General features: G+C 35.8%; 1 protein-coding gene across 1 annotated transcript in view; it reads left to right on the plus strand.

Moving 5' to 3' along the window:
• LOC150110491 (uncharacterized) overlaps positions 1 to 20,193 on the plus strand; it is a 330,267-nt gene that overhangs the window by 304,038 nt on the left and 6,036 nt on the right. The window contains exons 6-7 of the mRNA XM_090399510.1: positions 6,226 to 6,753; positions 16,407 to 16,657. Of these exons, the coding sequence (XP_090255636.1) occupies positions 6,226 to 6,753; positions 16,407 to 16,657 (779 nt within the window). The remainder of the gene's footprint in view (positions 1 to 6,225; positions 6,754 to 16,406; positions 16,658 to 20,193) is intronic.

Below are 20,193 nucleotides of genomic sequence, written 5' to 3' on the forward strand. Positions count from 1 at the left end.
GTAAAATATATCTCTTGGACAGCAAAAATTTATTAAGACTAACTTACTGTTTAGGTAAGGATAAACTCAGAATATTGGATGATGTAAAGACTCAGGAATAATAGTGGAGTCTAATATAATCTTTCATAAACAATGCAGTATGGAATCTTGGATCGTAAACTGGAGTTCCTTTATTATATTTTTTTTAAACATTTCGTCAACGGACACACGGGCTTAACTATTTCCCTATACAAAGTGGTTAAGACTCATCTAGAAAAATGCATTTAAGCTTGGAGCTCCCATTTTAGAAAGAATGTTGATTAGCTGGAGAATGCTCGGGGAAATGATTAAATTGATATCTTGGAATAAGTAGATACTCTTATGAAAAAAAAAAAAACTTGTTTGTGTTTAAATATTAGAGACAAGGCTCACAAAACGAAGTGTGTCTGAGGTCTGTAAAGCTATTAAAGAGAATGAACAAATTTAATTATTGGAATATTTTTGCATTTTTTCAGAAATCGCTTGCTAGGGAGCAAAATCTTAAACTAATAAAGGATTGCTCTAGGTTAAGAACTTAAAAAAAAATATTTTAATGACAGAGTCAACGATTGGAATAAACTTCGCAAGTTATAGTAGCAGATACTATAAACAAATTTAAGAAGATTTAAACAATTATTTGCAAAGAAGTTCACAAGTTTAACTGTTATCACTTGTACTTATTATTTAGATACACTATTTTTTGTTAGGGATGGTTATTCTGGATACTTAAACAAGTACTCTGTCAAGAGTTTGTTTAAGTAACGCAGATGTATTGCCTTCATTGCCAAGCATTATTGCTATTACTTTAGTATATTATTTTTATTGATCATAGTTGGAGGAGACAATCAAGAACATCTTGCTTTCGAGGATTCTTTTTGAGTGTGTTCTGATATTCGACCATAGAATAATTTTTGCTTCCTTACATCGAATTTTATACTTTTGGCACTAAATTGGCTGAAAGTGTAAGCTGACAATGAAAACTGAAATATATTTAATAGGCGACAACATGCACGGATATTCCCAGTCGGGAATATCCTCTTCTGTTATATTATTATTATCAGTGACATCTCCAAGGAGTCCATGGACTCATCACGGGAGGGCACTCTACTCCATTCCGCTACACACATCTCGCCGTCTCCCTTACTACTTAATTTTCCTACTTCATACAACTACATCAACGCCATCTACCACGCATCACCACCACCAACAGTATTTTTGTCTTTAAATTGCCTGTGTTCTGAAGGCCAATGTGCCTTTACGAGGAATGAAAAACCCTTATAAAGTTTCTTCATCCTAGACATGATTCGAACCCTGATCCAAAGAGCATCGTCAGAACCGACGGAACTATGAAGGCACCTTTTAGTGTTAATGATTACCCACTCACTCTTTCATTGGCATATCGTTTTTATGTAATGGATGGTTTAGTTTAGAGATGACTTTTTCTGATGGTATATCTGCTAAAAACTGAAAATGAAATTAAAAATTCAAAAAATAAATTTTCGAATACAAATACAAATGAAATTCGATCATTATATAAATCATTAATGAATGAATCTTGTTTTTAATATTCAAGTTTACTGTTTTTGTTGAAAATGGATTACGGTGTGCAAAGGGAAAATGGTAGTACTATTATTTGTTAAGATATTTTTCTAGTCTATGAGGAGCGTCATGTTTATATTAACTTTTGTGGTGTCGAGTTATTGATGAGAGCTCTCTGCAGATGTGCTACATCTTTTTCTGCTCATTTAAATATTCACGACTTCAACTTTTTTTTTTTGGCTACGAGTTTTAGTGTCAAACAACAACAACAAAACAATTCACTGTATTTTGTCTGCTTCTGATCAGTGAGAGTTTACAAAGGAAAAATTTACAAAACGCATTCTACCCACTAAAAGGTCGTTGCTCATCTCTACTCAAATAAGGAAACCCGTTGAGAAGGCATTTTGAGTACAGGGCAATGGTAAATCGTAATTTCAGACCAAATTTGATTTCCTACCTACATAACTGAGTAAATTTACTTGGCGATATAGTAAGGAGGATTATTTTGGCGGTATTCTCTCTTCGTATGTAACGTATCAAAAAATTCTGATGGAGAGCATCTGTCCTGAAATTTAATAAAAAAAAATTAATTAATTATATTTTATGATTAAGCAAGCACTAATTGCTTAGTGCATGATCTATTTTATCTGATCTATAATCACATAAGAATGTGATCTATAATCACATAAGAATGTGCTTCGCTTTATAGAATTGAGGATAGAGAATCATAGAGATGGTACTTTCTCTAATAGTTCTGTGGTTTAAAAAGCCATCCTGTCCTCTGTCACCTCGTTAACATTAATATACCAACACGAATACCTTGCTTAAATCACTGCTCATTGTAATATACAATGTAATATATGTGAAAATTATGAACAGTTATGAATAGTAAATATTTTTATTACCGAAATAATAATATATTTCATAATTGTTATAGATGTTTATCGACTTAATTAGAATAATTTTTTTAAATTCTTTATTGGTGAAATTATTTCTTCATCCTGTTCTAAATGTGTATTTAGAGTTTGATGAATAACAGATTTATTTATTTACGCATATGGCTTTGTGAAACTGGCAAGTGAAATGTACAATCACAATCTCCAGAAATAAATGATGAAAATCTTAACATGTAAAAGTTCATTACATAAAAGGCAAGAACTGCATTCCAAGGCTTCCAACATTATGTGTTATAATCAAGTCAGGGATGAATAACAGATGAAAAGTCTCCATGAAGCATTTTTAAGAAATGCATTTTTTACCTTGACTGTGAAATAAATATAAAAATACCTTTACTGCGAGTGGGGTTTACAGTACTAAAGATCAGATAATTCAAGAAGTTTAGAGACTAAACGGAACTTTATCTCCGAAGCCAATTCATGCCTCCACTAAAGAGAGTGGTTAAATTGTAAAAAAAATTACAATTTTTATGAAAACGATAGGAGTTTGATCTTTCATAAATAGGCTTAAAATATAGTAGGTTCTCACACAGTTAACCGTCTATTATTTCGAACTAAAGAGATCAGTTCTTTCCACAGTTTTGTCATTTGTCAATGTTAACCCAAAGTGAAGATTACTTCCAGTTGAACAAAATAACCACATGCTATTTTCGTAAATCCTACGTTTCGCTAGCCTATGGCAGTTCAGGACAGTGTATCAGAGAAATGCATCATTTACATAGAAAAATCATCAAACCACGGAAGTTTGAAAAGCCCTATCACAGTGGATGGAGTAAAGGTTGGCTAATCTTGTAATCTGCTCTAGAGACCAAACATGTAATTCGAGTCACTTTCGACTCGAAAAAGAATGTAATTTGTTCAATGGAGGAACTTGTTTCTAGAACATCATCTTGGTTCGTCCACTCACGTCTCTAATAATAAACGTTATGGGCCTTTTATATGCTTAATAAAATTTGACAATGTCTGTGATCAGCTGACTGATCGTCAGCTATGTTAACATATTCTACAAATAACAGGATTTCTCACTTTTCTTACTTTACGTTTTTAAAAAAAAAAACCTTCAACTGAAATGTGTTTGGAACAGCAATTATTGTAAGGGTAGATGTGTATGCTTGTGTATTCCCAGTGTCTGCTATCATATTCACATCTCTCCCTTTCCATAACGGTAACTACGACTCCGATATTAGTGAGCTATACATTTGGATGCGATAAGTGAAATCTAATTAATGTTATGTCAAGCGCGCGCGCGTTTACATTTAACACAGCGGAACAAACAGCACAATTACCGGAGGTCGTAGGGCCGTGTAATTAGTTCAGGCCACGTGCGTCGCTTGTATTAATTGTTAGACGGGGCGGAGCAATTAAGACAGAAATTCAATTATACATCGGTTGCATATTACCTGGCCAGATGTTGCGTAGCGAGAGGTCACTTATCGGAACTCGCCAACAATTGACACCCCTATTGGGTTGAGCTGAGAGTTTGGGGACTTTAGGGGTCCTTAATGATTGTTTTATCTCTTTCTCTCGCTTCACACACACACACACACACACACACACACACACACACACACACACACACACACACACACACACACACACACACACACACACACACACACACACACACACACACACACACCAACGTTGTTCTATTTTCATGGCTGGTGGGAATAACATGAATTTTAATCACCAATTCAAATCTTCTGTAAACACACATACACACACGCGCGCGCGCGCCCTTGTAGAAAGTATTGGAGGTCACTTGGACTAATGCCCTTCTGGAGAATTCGATTTAACTGGCAGAGTTGAATGTAAGCTTCAGTTTTCCGTGCAACTTTGTCTGACTACAGAAGTTCCGAGCATGAAGCAATAGGAAATGTGTACTAGAGATATCCAGCTTTCCTTCCAAGGACGAAGTTGGAAGGAAACTGGATATCTTTCAGTAGTTGTTATTACACGGCTAAATGGGCAGATTTAGTGCGGAGTTCTGATATTTTCTTAGTGCCACTGATGCTCTCTGAAGGCCAAAATAGTGATGTTAAAGTGCGTTTCTACTTCTGTGCTCAGAGTATACCCAGTAATAAATAAATAAAAAAACAACCTAACGCCGAACAAATTCCTAAGTGTATTGCATATCTTCAGCGCTTCTGCCATGTTATTATGTATTTCGAACCAGCCCAGTCTTACTTGCTGTGTGTAGGGGATCGGTCGTGCTCATTGTTCAGCTAGACAAACAAGATTTCATTTAATCCGGCGTGTCGTTTCAGGCCGCAGATCACTGCCGGCATTAGGAGCGGCAAACTGCAATTGAATCTTGTCAACTTGGTAACATATTCCCTCCCGTCACTATGGCAACCAATCCCATTAATGTTCCTATTGTTCCAGGTCGTATCTGAGGGATATCAACCACTCCATTTTCAATACCTTGGGGATTCCCTGGACTTCTGTTTCCAATCGACGGAATTCGCAGTGTTTGGCGAAGATGCGGGAGTTCAGTTTGTCGTCATCTCAGCGTCGTCTCGTTCTTCACGGATTATTAAAATGCAATATGCGATATGCGGCACGTGTAGGTTATAAATCCCTTTATCTACCAGCAAATGGATGCGGCGGCCGCATCTTTCTGTTGGTGTGTGTGTGTGTGTTTGCAGATGTTGACCCGCTTCGAGTTCAAATTACCTGTTGCTATAGGTGGCTTGCGCCCTCTAACGGATCTTTGGAAAGTTATTTACAGTACTTGTTGCTAATTTTGGGGACGCTTCCGTTGCGGTAGCGCACAGGTAAAAAGTTCTGTCTGTCGCAGGTTAGAGACTGCATTATTCAACAGATATACGGCTCGCGCTTTCCATGGGAGAATGTATTATAAAAGCGGCAGTGGGACTCTGTCTCTCTTAGGACAGCAAATGGGCATCTCTGATCTCCTTCTGGCCTGAAGTTCTCCGTTTTGTCATTACAGTTGATAAAAGTTAAAAGTTTGGAGGATGCAGTTTTTTATTTTTTTATTTTTAGGACGCTATTCAAATAACTTTGCTCTAATAGAAGAGAACGAAGTTACTTTTCTTATGTGCGTAGGTTTAATATTTGTCCTCGTATGAAATGAAACACACACACATGCACGCACACACTCTGTTTCTTTACTGTAATGCCGTATTTTTTATTTGTTCAAATAACACACTTTCCTCATTTTGTTGCTTTTTTGTTCTCTCTCTCAATTACTTCTGCTCTGATTATGAAGATATTTAAATACGTTTTGCTAGTTGTCTGGAATTGGTATGGTTCATAATACTTATCTGAGATATAAATTGGAATGCAGAATTCCAGGAAATGGAAATGGGAAGAGAGTAGCATTAGCATAGTTCCGTTTCAGATAAATAAAGTGGGGAAAAAATAATAATAAAAAAAAAAGACACGCGAATCATTACACGTGATCTCTGCAAAAGTACGTTTTACCCTACTAACACATTTTATTTTAATTCGCATGGAGTTTCCTTTGTAATCCAGTTGGAAGAATGATATGGTCTTGCTTGCAAAAAAAAAAAAAAAAAAAAAAAGGAAGAAGAAAAAGCCATTTCGAATCTGAAGGATGCGAGAAGCATTTACTAAGATTTTTAGTCTAAAATAACTTATAGCTTCTCACTCTCTATCACATACTACGAAATCTGTTGAATGTACTCATTTTCTTTCTTTCTTTCTTTTTTTTTTTTTTATTTGTCAGGCTAAGAAGGTGGTCGGCAAAAAGCAACATTATGACCCCATGGTGGCGACAGTGATGGAGCTGAATAATTCCGTGAATCCTCTTCCTGACCCTTCGCGGATCGACGTCTCAAGTGGTGTTGTGCTCAACCTTCCCGTATCCGGCACCTCCATGACGCAGCCATCGACACCCGCATCCCCACCGAGCACTCTTTCTCTTCTTCCCCTAGGCCCATCTCCTCCGTCTAGCGGTACGACAGTGCGGGATCTGTGGTCGCCCGTCAGTGGCAGTAGCGGTAGCGATAACAACTCCCCGACGCAGATGAACTCTTGCAAACAGTTCCGGGACAAACCTCCTCTACTGAAGAACGTAGACGTGGGCAACGGTGACTGTGACGACGATAGTCGGAAGGACGACGTTAGCCCGAGGCCTCCGTCTGGCGGATACATCAATGAGGAAGGAAGTTGGGGTGCTAGTGTATCCAAGGATTCAGCGTCCAAAGATAATGGGAACAGAGAATTCAGCGCATTTTCTCCAAGGAAAACTACGGTAAGAATTCACCGGTCGTTATATGATGATACTATTGACATTGCTTTCATTTTCTCTCGCCTTTCTTCATCTGGTTTCTATCTTGTATTTCTTCGTCCAGGTTTTCTCTTTCTCCGGGACTGAAAATAACATGTTTAAAGAGATAAATTGTGATTAAGCAATTAACAGTTGCATAAGTCGCCCGTTTATCACTTCCATTGTCTGTAGTCTAGGACATCTCTTCTACGTACGAGTATGTTGCGAATACACAGCAGGCTCCGTATGAGAGAGATCGCACTGTAATATTTTTAATATTTCAAGCGGGATGGTCAAAGTCAGGATGATTCAAGACAGGAAAAAAAAACCAACTTTGGTCTTTCATTAAGCTCTGAGCATAATAACTAATAATTAGTTAGTAGCAGTAGTAATAACTAATAATTATTATTAGTACTACTAATAACAAAATTTTTGACAGAAAATTTGCCTCTCTGAATTTACAAGACAATGTTCGTAGTATAACTAAAACTAGTTGAGTTTTAAAATCATGTTAATTATGTGTACATGACATTTATACTGAAACAGTTTACAGTTTCATGCGTTTCTGTTTATCTTGAACACGAAGCTGTGGAACTTGTAATACATTAGTACTGTATGTATGTAAGGTTTGGAATAACGAAAAACTTATTAACGTGAATTTCATATTTCACATTTGCCAAGGCGGTTAGCTACGAATCGCCAATGGCGCTAAAAGCCTAGTTACGCCGCTATTCTTAAATCTGACACCAACTTTATGCTGGATAGTTTCAGAAAGTAGGGACCTGGGGAAAAACTATTTTGCTGTATACCAGCAATTAAAGTCAGAAAGAGTGAATGTAATTAATGCTCTAAAGACACAAAGATAAGTTTTCAAAAGAGAGGTATTCAGAAAATATAGATGAAAGAATCTTTTTTTTTTTTTCTATATATGGGGATTTGTGTCCCTATCTCTAACTCCGATGTCTGTGAGGCTTTTTTTTTTATCTTTTTAAATTGTAAGCTGCAATATTCGTACTACAGTTTACTAGGTCGATTTTAAGGTTCAAATAATCTAATTGACACTGCAATTAGATCTGCGTGCACTTATTATCAGGACAGACGTCGATCAATATTAACAGTAGGCAAACTATAATTTGTGTTGAAGACTTCCATGTCACCTTGGTAAATATCTGTACATCCGGTTATTATGAGTCAAGAGAGATTTGTCTTGTCATACTGTTATTATGCGGGCCTTCAGGAAAGTATTTTTTATTTAGCATGTCCGTCATGCTACGGCGCCCATTGCTATAATCACCTTGAAATAATTCGACTGGATTTTTTTATTCATTTTCTTCGTTTTTTTTTATGTGATTCTTACCTACGAAATAGCTGGGATAAGAGATTTTTTTAAAATGTTTTAATAGTTTGTTATATTTCGTGTCATCTAACTAAACATCAATTTATTTCAAGCTGCTTCTCCTACATCTCCCACCTCAAGACATTAACCATGCCCAGGGAAGTATTTGAACAGCAGTCTGTTAGTTGGAGAGCGAGTAAGCGAACTATCGCAATCAGGCCAGCAATTGTTTATTTATCACGGAGGACACTCTACACCACCTACACACTACGTAATCCACCATTCACGCTGCTAGAATTAATGAAGTATGCAATTACTAGAAACGGAATTCTCCTAAGAATTTCCTGGTTTTAGTAGTTTTCAGGAATGCATAAAACAGACCTTTTCGTGTTTTAATAATTTGCTATTTATAAATGCCTTTGATTATTTTCTTTCTTTCATCTCATTCAATTGCACTTTTTCCAGGAGGCAATTTATCCATCCATTTCACCAGTTTTATCGAAACTCGCGCCATCTAGTGAGGTATGAATTCGTGATTTTTTATCCTTGTTTTGTTTGCTTGGTGAATATATCTTCTCATTTTCGCACGCATTGTTTTGTTTCACACTTCCCTCTTTCAGATGGTCCCCACATCCAAATAATAACAATTGAGAGTAAGACTTTAAATTTTAAGCACTTATCAACGTTGCATATAAGCCTTTGGTTGTTATTGTTGCCAATTTTCAGACATACGAATTGGACATAATGCTATCGTATTAAGCAATTCGTAAGTTGTTTATTAGCAGTTAGTCATGTCTAATCTTTCATCACATGGAAACATTTCCTCGTGCTAACTGTCATCATTTAAACGACAGTAATTTCACATATTCGTTGGTGATTGACACTAATGAATATTTTCATTCTTGAAAATTCCAGAGCCACATATTTAAAATTCAATTAATCTTGTCATATAGACCTACCTGAATACACACCTGATTATGTTATGCTCGCAGAAGCGTATGGAATTTCGGACTGAAATGCAGTTTCTATTTGACGTTTACATCGATTTCAAAACCATACTACGGATAACCTGTTTCTCTTAAAGATGATTGTGGTGCTAACTCGAATTGCGTGTTTAGAACTCCCGTGGAAAGAGTTTAGAAACGAGAAAATATATTGTGTGACTAATTCGGCTCTCTGGATAGTAGTAACTTGCTAAGATATAAATTTGTTAACTTGGATTCCATCTGCTTCATTGCGTTCGAAATCTGAGTGAATCACGTGATACCTTATCCATGCAAACTTACTCTGCAGATGACGTCAATCATTCCTTGACTACCACTAGCAAAACGATGCAATTTGGATGGAATATCTGATTCCTAAACCTCTAAAAATTTCCAATAGGCGTCAGGTGACTTTTAAAAACATTGAATCTGTAATATCGATTGAATTCTTATCTGCAAGCTCCTTCGTTTTATTAGAAGGTAAACGAAGCAATTCGCAGTCAAAAACGATAATGCACCTTGAAAGCACGGCTCTCAACTAAACACTTTGAACTCCACTTCGTTATTATAAGTCGGTTGGTAGCGCGACTAAGCGATCTCTTTTATTCCAGCAGTGACTGGAACAATAGCACGAAGAATAAAAAGTGCAATAGTTTAATTCTGTTAACAACCGTGTTGGGACTGGATGCAATTTTTTTTTTTTTTTTTAGAATTCCAATGGAAACTAACTTGATGAAGACATAAGTGCAAGGAATGACTATTTGCATGTTAATCGCCGCCTTTTTCTGTGGCCTTCGACCTAACGGACTGTAATTGTATTTGGGAGGGAAAGAAAAAGAAAAAGGATCTCTTAGAATTTAATATCTGTAACGAATAAGAATCGACGGTTTGCCCACGAGCGAACACGGCTAGCAGCTGCCGTCAAGCACGTTCCTTTCTGAGATTACGTTTGGAATAATGACCTATGTACGTGCACTTCTAGCTGCTATGGGTGGGTTAATATCGCGTTTTGGATTTCTTTAAACTCTCCGAAGACATTTTATCATTGCATTTATGCATAACACCCTCCTTTGAGTAGCTGCAGGAAAGATTCGATGGGCGAAGTTCTTTGATAACAGCCACGGTGTCTTACAGCTTTTTTTTTTTCTTTCTTTTAAATCTTCACATGTGGACTGTTGTGGAAGGTCACGTGGCTTGCCGAATCTTGTTCCTCCCAGTTTCTCACAGACAGTGCACGATGGGAGCCCCAAGCAATGCACCTGCCCCAGCTGCGTTTAGTCAGATTCTTCTTAAGAACCATACTCTTATTACTAGCTTCTTTACAGATTAAGAAACATTTAAGATACGATGATAAGATTCCTTGAAAAATGTGTGCGTGTGTGTGCTATATAAATGATATGCTATATAAATTCCTTATCTGTCTCAGTGAGGGAGTTTCGACTGTTTATTCATTGAGCATCAACTATTTTTTTTTTTAATTTGTAAATGCCTCTGCCAATTAGAGATTCTGTAATACGAATGGATACTTGATACTCCACTAAAAACAGAGTAGTTACGAGGTCGTCAATGTTTATAAGATGTCAATTTATTCTGGAACTTTCTATAGAGTTAACGTAATGCAGTGTTTCTCCAAGTGGAAATAAATGCATGAAGATAATGCAATACAGAAAGATCCGGCGTTTTCGTTATTCCATATTTTGGTTGTGGGATTTCGTGCGATATTTGTTTCCTAATAAGATCCTTGAATTTTTTTCGGTTCTTTTAATAAGATAAATATGAAATATTTCTGTGAGAATAGTTCGGCTGTTCCCTAAAAAAAAAAATTAAAGAGAAAAAAAGTGAATAGCATGTTAGATGAAAAAACAGGGAAATGTGTGTTGAAGTTCTACTTTTTGCGTTGTTTTTACGTATATTTACCTATTTTTTCATAATATCATCATCATCATCATCATCCGTGTTCTAATTTAGCCGTTTTGTCTGTTATATGGAATAAAACTCTTTTTTAGAAGGAGGAAAAAAAAACTTCCACCGTCGTTCCTAGATGCGATTCGAATCCAGGGCTTTCCATCCGAAGAGTATCGTTGAAATCATATCATAACATTAAAATACTCCGTTTAATCGGACATTTTGCTAATAGTTGTCAAGTAATTTTATTAGACGAAATGGGTTCATTAACTCTTAAACTACCTTAATTTATGTTATAAACCGTGATCAATCAAATCGCTAAGAAAGACTCCAAGGAGTCCACGAACTTTAGAGAATAGTTGGAGTTATTGAGTTTGTTGTGGTGTAAATTACTGAGACCTGATGCTGCCTAGAACTACTTAGCAGAGAGGTCAATTTCTGCGCCAGGAATCTACATAGAATATATAATGCATTGTATACGATTGCCCATCAGTGCTCTAAATAGTGATGATGCATTGTTATGAACTCATGGAACAATTTACTGTGAAAAAAAGATCACCGAGAGTCAGCTAATGGTTGTGAGAATTTCCTGCAGCTTTTCCCCCATTAAAACCGATAGATCATTCTTAGAGGATATGAATATGCAGTCCAAAAATACAAAATAACTACAGTTAAGAGACAATTCACAATTTCTCTGTTTAGAATCGAACTTTTTTGTTATATAAATCACACCCACAAAAGTTTATAAATCCGAGGGTTGGATAATCTAGTTTCCATCCTGTAGAGATCAGATATGAACTTGTTGAAGACATTTTCAGGCTTCCTATTATCAGGATATTCATCTCACAGCGGTCGGTGAAATTCATTTATCTGCTCAAGATATTTGCAAACATCCATGATACAGTGAGATTCTAGCACGTGGCATATGGGTTAGAGAGCAGACTCTGTCCATTAGTCTAACCAGGACAAAAAAATGTATCAAATTCTATTAAATTCTCCTATTGATCGATCTCTGATATTTCGGAAATGAACCAAAAACAAATAAATAAAAAAATGAACTTTTGTTCTATAAAGAAAAAAATTTTTTTTTCTTTATAGAAAAGTCTGCAAATGTCTTAGTAATTCCATTTTTCTTGAGCGCTATTATATTTCATTGTAATGTGTATTGAATCACAATTGACTATCTTGGATGCGTTCTTTTTAATATATTTGCTACTTACGGTTCTCTTCTTCTTTTGTTCAGCTTCCTGGTGAAATAAACAGTGTACAAATGAAAAAGTGTTGGCAAGTAAACAATTTAGGTATCAATTTAGACGACTCCCTAGGGCCACAGCACGCAACCAACTACTTTGCAGAAGTAGTATTCAAAATGCGGCTCGAGTTGCTCTCCATTTGTCAGTCTTGTGAGGATTGGTAATGAATCGGAGTACTGATTTTACTTGCACTTGTCTCTGTAAAGCGAGCAATTTCTGCACTTTAAAGCACGCTAGACTGTGTTGTAATTTTTCTCCTTCAATGCGCCCTCTAGTGATAAGCACATTTATCATGGAAACGTGTTCCTGTGGATTCATGCTCTTCATATTAATCGGTGAGCTAATGAAGTAGTATTTTTCATGGTGACGGATTAATTGAAATCTGCCATTCATCATGTGTTTTTAATTATTTGCTAAAATATACAAGCTAAAGTTGGGCGTTTTTGTGAAAATTAATTAAATTTCTGGAGAGAAAAGTAAAGAAAAAAATTATTTTTTTTTAGAAATTATGCGAAAACCTTTAGCGTGTCGTTATTTCAAAAAAACAAAAAAAAAACAAAAAACACTGAAATAGTGACTGTTGATAGCTTATTAAAACCCGGCAGAGCATGAAGGGAATAAAAATTAATCAAACCCATGCAAGGCTTTATTTTATTTGATAGTTTTTTTTTCCTCTCTCTGTCGGTTGATTTTCCAGCTTCGTGGCATTACACATGACAGACGATGTGTAAAACGACGTGCGATTGGAAGATTTATAGCTCTGTTTTGCCAACACGAGTTCCTGGCATGATTTCTAATCGATTTTAGCCCTTATTAAGCGAGAATTTTTCCTTCATACTGTAAATCATTAAAATACTGTCGACCTTCAACTTCTTGATGGTGCAGATCTCTCTCTCTCTCTCTCTCTCTCTCTCTCTCTCACACACACACACACACACACACACGTTCTTTTGCTATTTATCAACGTACGCGGGCTTTCTAGCGAAAGAAAAACAGTATTTTGAAAAACCATCAATTTTTCTTTGCCGTACCCTTCAAATTGTGGAATTTACTTTGTGTGCTGTATTTTTCAATTTCGCATATCGTTCAACTGCGGTTCTTGACTATCAGACTATTACCGATGATTTTTCTTTAAAATATAAAACAGAAGTTTGGGCATTTTCGCCTCTAATTAGATGAACTGCTGAATAACAATCCTTGATGGCTATTCAGCAGTTGAATAGCCACCATCGATATCATGATATTTACTTGATATCATGGTTTTAGTGATAATTAACTCGTGTTTTCCAGAGAGAGATCTTTCAACTCCGTATACAACAATCTAAATCACCATCACTTAAATTTCTTATAAAGATTCTTTGTTTCCTAGACGAGATTTGAATCCCAGGTCTTTCTATATAAAATGCAGGTAAACCAGACAAGTAAACTTGCAAATATTTGTATAAGTTAAATCGTTTACTTCACTTATTAGAAGTTGTGTACAGATTCAAGAAAGAAAATTAAATTCGAGAATACAAATCACTGTAGTTTGTTACTGTACATTTTTAACGAATTAAATATGTAGGAAAGATAACTGTAGTCGCAATTAATTGTTGATGGAATGTACGATAAGAATGATAACACACAATTAACATAATTTAGCAAGGTAATGAATTCTTGCTGATTAGGACCAGATAATTAGTTTTGATGACCGCCAAAGCGAGATTACAAGGTAATTAATAGATCATCACTTGCGGAAGATAAAATATCAGTGGAAGTCTAAATAAGGAACAGTATCGCTGTTATGTGTGAAAAATTATCCAAATAACTTTATTTCAGAAAATATTTTATTTCTTCAGTTCATAAAATAAAATTATTGTTACACAACTCTGTTCGGGATGGTCCTTCTCATAGAGCAACGCAGTCGTAAGGACAATGTGGCATTTGCTCGTTGGTTAGAAAGATCCTCCGTACATTTCGACGATGTTCTGTGGCTGGAACCGCGAAGAACCTTCATAAGAACTTTTCAACTAAAGATGGACTAGTCGATCTCATATGGACGTGGTAAGGCATTTTTCTTCCAGAAATTTGGATTTTTCATTTCCTCAAACCTCTCAGAAGAACCACCAATTTTAGAGCCATAATATTCTGCCTCATAGATCCGAAACCGTAAATCCGAAACAAACAATCGACGTTGAGGTTTCAATTTTGGAAAAGTATTTTTATAGTAAGTATTTATTATTTTGTAATTGTGAAATTGTATACCTAACAAACATATTCCAAGTGGTACATCAAATCTGAAAGAATCATTTAAGAGCTTCGTAGGATAATAAGCATCGATCATATTGGGAAGTTATCACCATGTCTGTGGAGAGAGCAGGCAAATTGACTGTTCATTTAAATGTCTTCTTATGTTTCACGTGAGTTCTTACCGAGATCGATGCAACTTGATGTAGGTTAAATACATAGAATAGAATAGGTTTAATATTAGTCACAAAATAAAACTAAAGAAGGCAGAAATTCAGTTAGATAAGGTAATGATATATAATCATTATCTATCATTACCTTATCTAATTGAATTACACTAAGTAATAAAAATATTTATTACTTAGTGTAATAAATATTTTTGCGAACTCCAAGCCTTAATTTCTTATGGTAATTACAGAATAGTCATTATGTAATGCTACTCCTTAAAAATATGCTTTCTACGATATTCAAAAAACTTCTAATAGAATTCTAAATTTAATTAGTCGAGAATTTATTTCAAATTATTCAGTTTTTCTACGTAATTATTTTTTACATTTTTTTAAATTATTAAATGGTTTGATTAAAACTTCATCATCATCAAATTCCTGCCATGCACCCTCAAGGGGAGTACAGGATATGATAGTACAACATGAAAAATTTACATCATTACTAACTTCCTATCTACAATTTTCCTCCAAATCAGTCTGTTACTTGTCAAAGACTCCAACATTTAAGTTATGGAAATTTATTGAAATTCAATACTAAGTTAAATATTTCGTATTGAAAGTTAATAATTAGCAGATGTACTTTTTATAAGTTACTAATAACATCAAAATCCACCGATCTTATTAATTGTTTCCCATGCCTTTGCTACTTCATGTTTTGTTTCTATGTTTCAACGTGGAAACCGAGTTCTCTGAAGATGTAAATACCAAGTATTTAAAATAATAATAATAATAATAATAATTTTCGGACTGATCATCACATGGCACCACTTATTCAACTACAGTTACCACAAAGCTTTGGGGTGACGGTTCTCAGGCAACCTTTGTATTCCAATATACTGCGGCGAAAACGATTTGAGAAACTGCACGCTGGTGATTGTCCTTTCCCCTAACATGCTGCTCGTTCCGTGCAGGAGTTTCTGCCCAAAACACGACTTTTCCCGCGCCCTCCTTACCATCTAGGTTTTGCTCTCTTCAATGCTGTTTTTTTATATATATTTTTTCATAACTCAGGTTGTCACCAAAGGGAAGGAAGGACTTGAATGTTTTTTATGACACTCCTACCCACGAAAGGTAATAAACTTGTAATATCAATACCGTGGTTGGGCTAAGAATTTTTTTTCCTGTTTTCTTATTTTTCTATTTTTATTGAATTTTACATAATTCAGAAACTATTCTGTCGTCTTGTTAATCCAACTTGTCTTTGTTCAGTCCTCCAATAAGCATGGAAGTGGTGTCACACCGGAAGATGAAAATTATCTACACCTACTTTAATGATCATAAAGATAAGACAAAATCTCATAACTCTGCTCATTATGTATTAAATCTTTAAAATAATCATTAATGATTGGAATACGCTCTTTTGAGTGTTTTTTTCGATGAATGTACTGATTAATTAATTGCTAATGGATTGCTGGAATAAAACTTTTGTTAATCAGTTTGAGGAATTTCAGTCACGTACTTGCTTGGAATGTAAAGTGAGCCGCTCAGGACCAGTTTGATCTCGCTTTTCCTCCGGCATATTTTTCCTCAAACAATCGTGCTAAATGAAGCTATCAGAAAGATTAGCTGTTTTTGGTCTTCAACAAGAGTAATATCATTAAATGCATTTTCTTTAATTTTCTGAACACGAGCCTTCAAGTATTTGCTAAGTCTATCGTAATTTGAAGTTTGGTGGTTCACTTATCTCAATTATTTCTTTTTTATCTAGAATTTCAACATCTGTAGAAATGGTCAGTCACCATCAGCGCCACCTACGTATGAAGAAAGTATTTCAGAAGCGTCCAGCAACCAGAGTAGTAAAAGATCATCCCGTTCTTCTTATGATCAGAATACCCCCTCACTTCCTGATTCCGTGACGTCAGACGAGGGAGGAGTGGATCCGCATTGCTGCAGTAGGAATAAGAGGATCAGCCATAGTAGCAGCAATAGCAGTGTAACACCGCCTCCTCCACCCGAGAGGTAAGTCGCAACAGAAACTGTGTGTGTGCGTGTGCGGGCACAAAGCCTTTAAGAGGCACGTTCGGTGTGGATGCTAAACTATCTAAACCAGTTGCTATAGTATATGTACTGTTATGTGTTATATTAGTCATATACTTGTTAAAAAATAACATGCTACGACTAAATGGATAAGGGAAATTATAAAATAAAAACGTCAATAAATGCAGTTAAAACATTTTTTGTAAAAACTAATTTTCTGTAAGTAAGGTTAGTCCCAATAAAGCAATCTACAGGTAAACGTATTAAGAATGTGAGTGGAGAAAACGAAATGTCTACCAGCTATTGATCGGATTTGGGAAGAGTTCCACATAGTTTTAGGAGTTTTCACGTGTGTTTAAATGTAATTTGAACCAAGATGTGAAAATGGTTTCTCTGTCATAAGTTACTATCAGCCTTTTTTTCAGTGATGACGCCAGCATATATGTTTCCATGGCAGACATGAAGCAACTCAAATTTGATGCACCATTGTAACGAGGGAATCGTAATTTAGTGGTCTCTTTTCAAAAAACGAGCGATTTACAAATTTAGAATTTCTTTACGGTTTCCATAGTCGATCCTGATTTCGTTTATGCTGATCTTACCGAACTGCGAAGTTGATGAAAATGAAGGTGTTTGCGGGATCCCAGATAGCAGCTGTTGCTATGGTAACAACGATCTCCATATTGAAACTTCTTTCAGACTAGTTTCAGTTGCAGTAAGTGGAAACGTAGTATCCAGTGATTCGTGTCTGTAGTTTTATTTATGGCGTTTACTTCATCTCAACTCTAGGATGCTTTTTCACTTAAGTAACTTGAGTTTAAGGTGTTGTATAACCTTATGGTAATAGGTACCATAGTGTTAGACCATCAGGAAAAAGACTATTATAGATTCGATTCTAATCGAATTTTTCTCCCTGTCACTCCGGTTTTTAACCCTCAAATCCTAAGAAACGACCGTAGCACTTTCGCCACTATTTTCAGAACGGTTGTTAGAGGCATAACAACTATCTGTCGCCTGCAATATTCTCACTCATATGCCTTGAAAATCATCGATAGCCATTACTAACAACGAAGGATGACTACCGATCTTTAAAAAAGGTTAGGACTAAAAGAGCTTTTCTTCATCCCGTTGGGAAAAAAAGGCGCTAATGAATTTTTGCTTCTTTGTTTGTTTTGTAACTTGAAATTATGCACGTCTTTTTCTGAAATATTGCCGACTTAGTAATAAGTTACAGACAATATCGTTTTGATAATGTACACGTATATATATAAGATGCGCGACATCTCTCTCTCTCTCTCTCTCTCTCTCTCTCTCTCTCTCTCTCTCTGTGTGTGTGTGTGTGTGTGTGTGTGTGTGTGTGTGTGTGTGTGTGTGTGTGTGTGTGTGTGTGTGTGTGTGTGTGTGTGTGTGTGTGTGTGTCCAACAATGCCTTTTATTTCCAGGGAGTAAGATAGGCCATTTAGCCCTGACTTTTTTAAGTCTTGTAATAGCCAATCTCCATTCATAGCCAATCACTAGCAGCTGGCCTAAGGGTGTTAGTGATAAAAAGTGGCATCAGGAAAGGAGAGTACGATAGACAAGATATATTATTGTCGTTTTCTTGAATTACCGAGTTTTATTGAAACTTGGTAACTCAAGACAATGAAAACCCTCGGTTAAAAACTCTAGCTATTTGTCAATTTAAAAGATAGAATAATTCTCATATCCGGCTGAATAAAAGGCCTAAAAAAAAGACCATTATCAGTTCGATTCTAGTATTTCTTCCGATAATTTAGAGCTGTGGAAGCAGACGCCGTTTCCTTCTCGTTAAGTAGACACATATATATCTGCAGAGATGATCATTATGTTAGATTGTTAAACTAATTCCTAGGATATATAAAACTTTCTAGCATGATTCAACAGCATATTTTATCATACATTAATTTTCTTTCATAGTATACCCAAACTAAAACAGATCTGAGCATTCTTGTTTCAGTTAATTATATCGCCTGTACATTCTGCCAAATCATGAGGCAACAACGACAAACATATCGTAAACAGAAAGGAGGCTGGGTGGGGGAGTATTTTGCGACACTCTGTTTAAGCATATGCAGCGTTTCTCAACCTTTCTAAGCCCAAGGACCAGTAAAATGCATAAAACAATTCTACGGACCACTAAGTTACAGAGGCGTAACTGGGGGGGTTGATCCGCCCCGGGCGGCACTTTTTTGGTGTTTAAGAAATCTTGCCATACTGTCTATGGTAATAAAACTATATTGTTGTTCACTTCACCCCCTCTTTTATTATTAGTCATTTTGCCGCTACATATTTAGCCGCAGAATGAAGAATAATAAAAGAGGGGTGAAGTGAACAACAATATAGTTTCATTGCTTCTGCCGCTGAACATTCTGACGCTATTTGTTGGCTTTTTTAAGTCTCCATTTGATTTCAATAATTTTTACTTACTTATTCAATTTTAATTTTTGTTTGGATAACTAAAAAATATTTATTTATTTAATTAATTTAAGTCTGTCTGCGGACCACAGGTTGAGAAACACTGTTATAGTATTCAAGAGAGCGCGATACAATCTAGATGTGTTTGATTCTCAAGAGCCATAAAGATTAACCATAAACTACCGATTCGAAGTTACGTAGTAAGGCTACGGACTATTTTTTTGTTTAATGAATTTAATTTCATTTACAAATTCGGAAATTAATTTGTTTTTATTTGGGGTATTTTCCTAAAAAAACTAATTTGCCTGTCCCTAATTTCCGTCCTGATAATGAAATCTTGTCAATAAGGGATAAAACGCTTAGAGATTCTATGAGTTACACTCGGCATTTTTAGGATAATTTCCCTTACTGATGAGAATCTTAATAAGAATTCAATGAATAAGAATCGAAACGCATCTGTACTCTTAAACAGAGTATGATAGAAGGGCTCTATTTGTTACCTTAGGGAACAATATATTTCTTTCCATAATTATTAAAATGCTCGACTTCATAATGCCAGCTGCTCTCAATGTCTATATAATATCACTAATATAAATTCATGCTCAAAATTCTGGTAGGTTTACGTTGGACATGTTGAAAACAAGGATATGATAAGGCAAACATTATGAGTTTCTCTAAAAATAAAAGCTTGGCCGAAGCTATAAATCTGAACTATCTCACATGTAAAGTCGTTTAAACCAGTATCCCCAATGGTTAATGCAGCTTAAACAACAACAGATTGTTCTCGCAACACAAAACGCGTAATGGCACCAAGGCCATCTGGCATATCTGCAGATTCGAGAATTGGCAAGTTGCCAAAGAAGCCACCACTCAGTTCCGACATCTAAACAGCGTGCAATGAATGAATGACTTCTCATGGAATCCTTTGTTGGTGCAATCAGATTATGAAGATTTCTGCCTTCTTTTAATCGAGGCTCAGCTTCCTTTGAACAAACATCAAATTACGTTCTTTAGAGAAATGAAGTGCCTTTTGTGCTTCAAATTAGTAAATGTTTGCCCACCCCTTTCTCTCTGTGTGTGTTCCG

This window comes from Typopeltis vanoorti, chromosome 1 (assembly GCF_054136105.1).
Source record: "Typopeltis vanoorti isolate ZY-2024b chromosome 1, IOZ_Tvanoo_1.0, whole genome shotgun sequence".
In the NCBI taxonomy this organism is placed as follows: domain Eukaryota; kingdom Metazoa; phylum Arthropoda; class Arachnida; order Uropygi; family Thelyphonidae; genus Typopeltis; species Typopeltis vanoorti.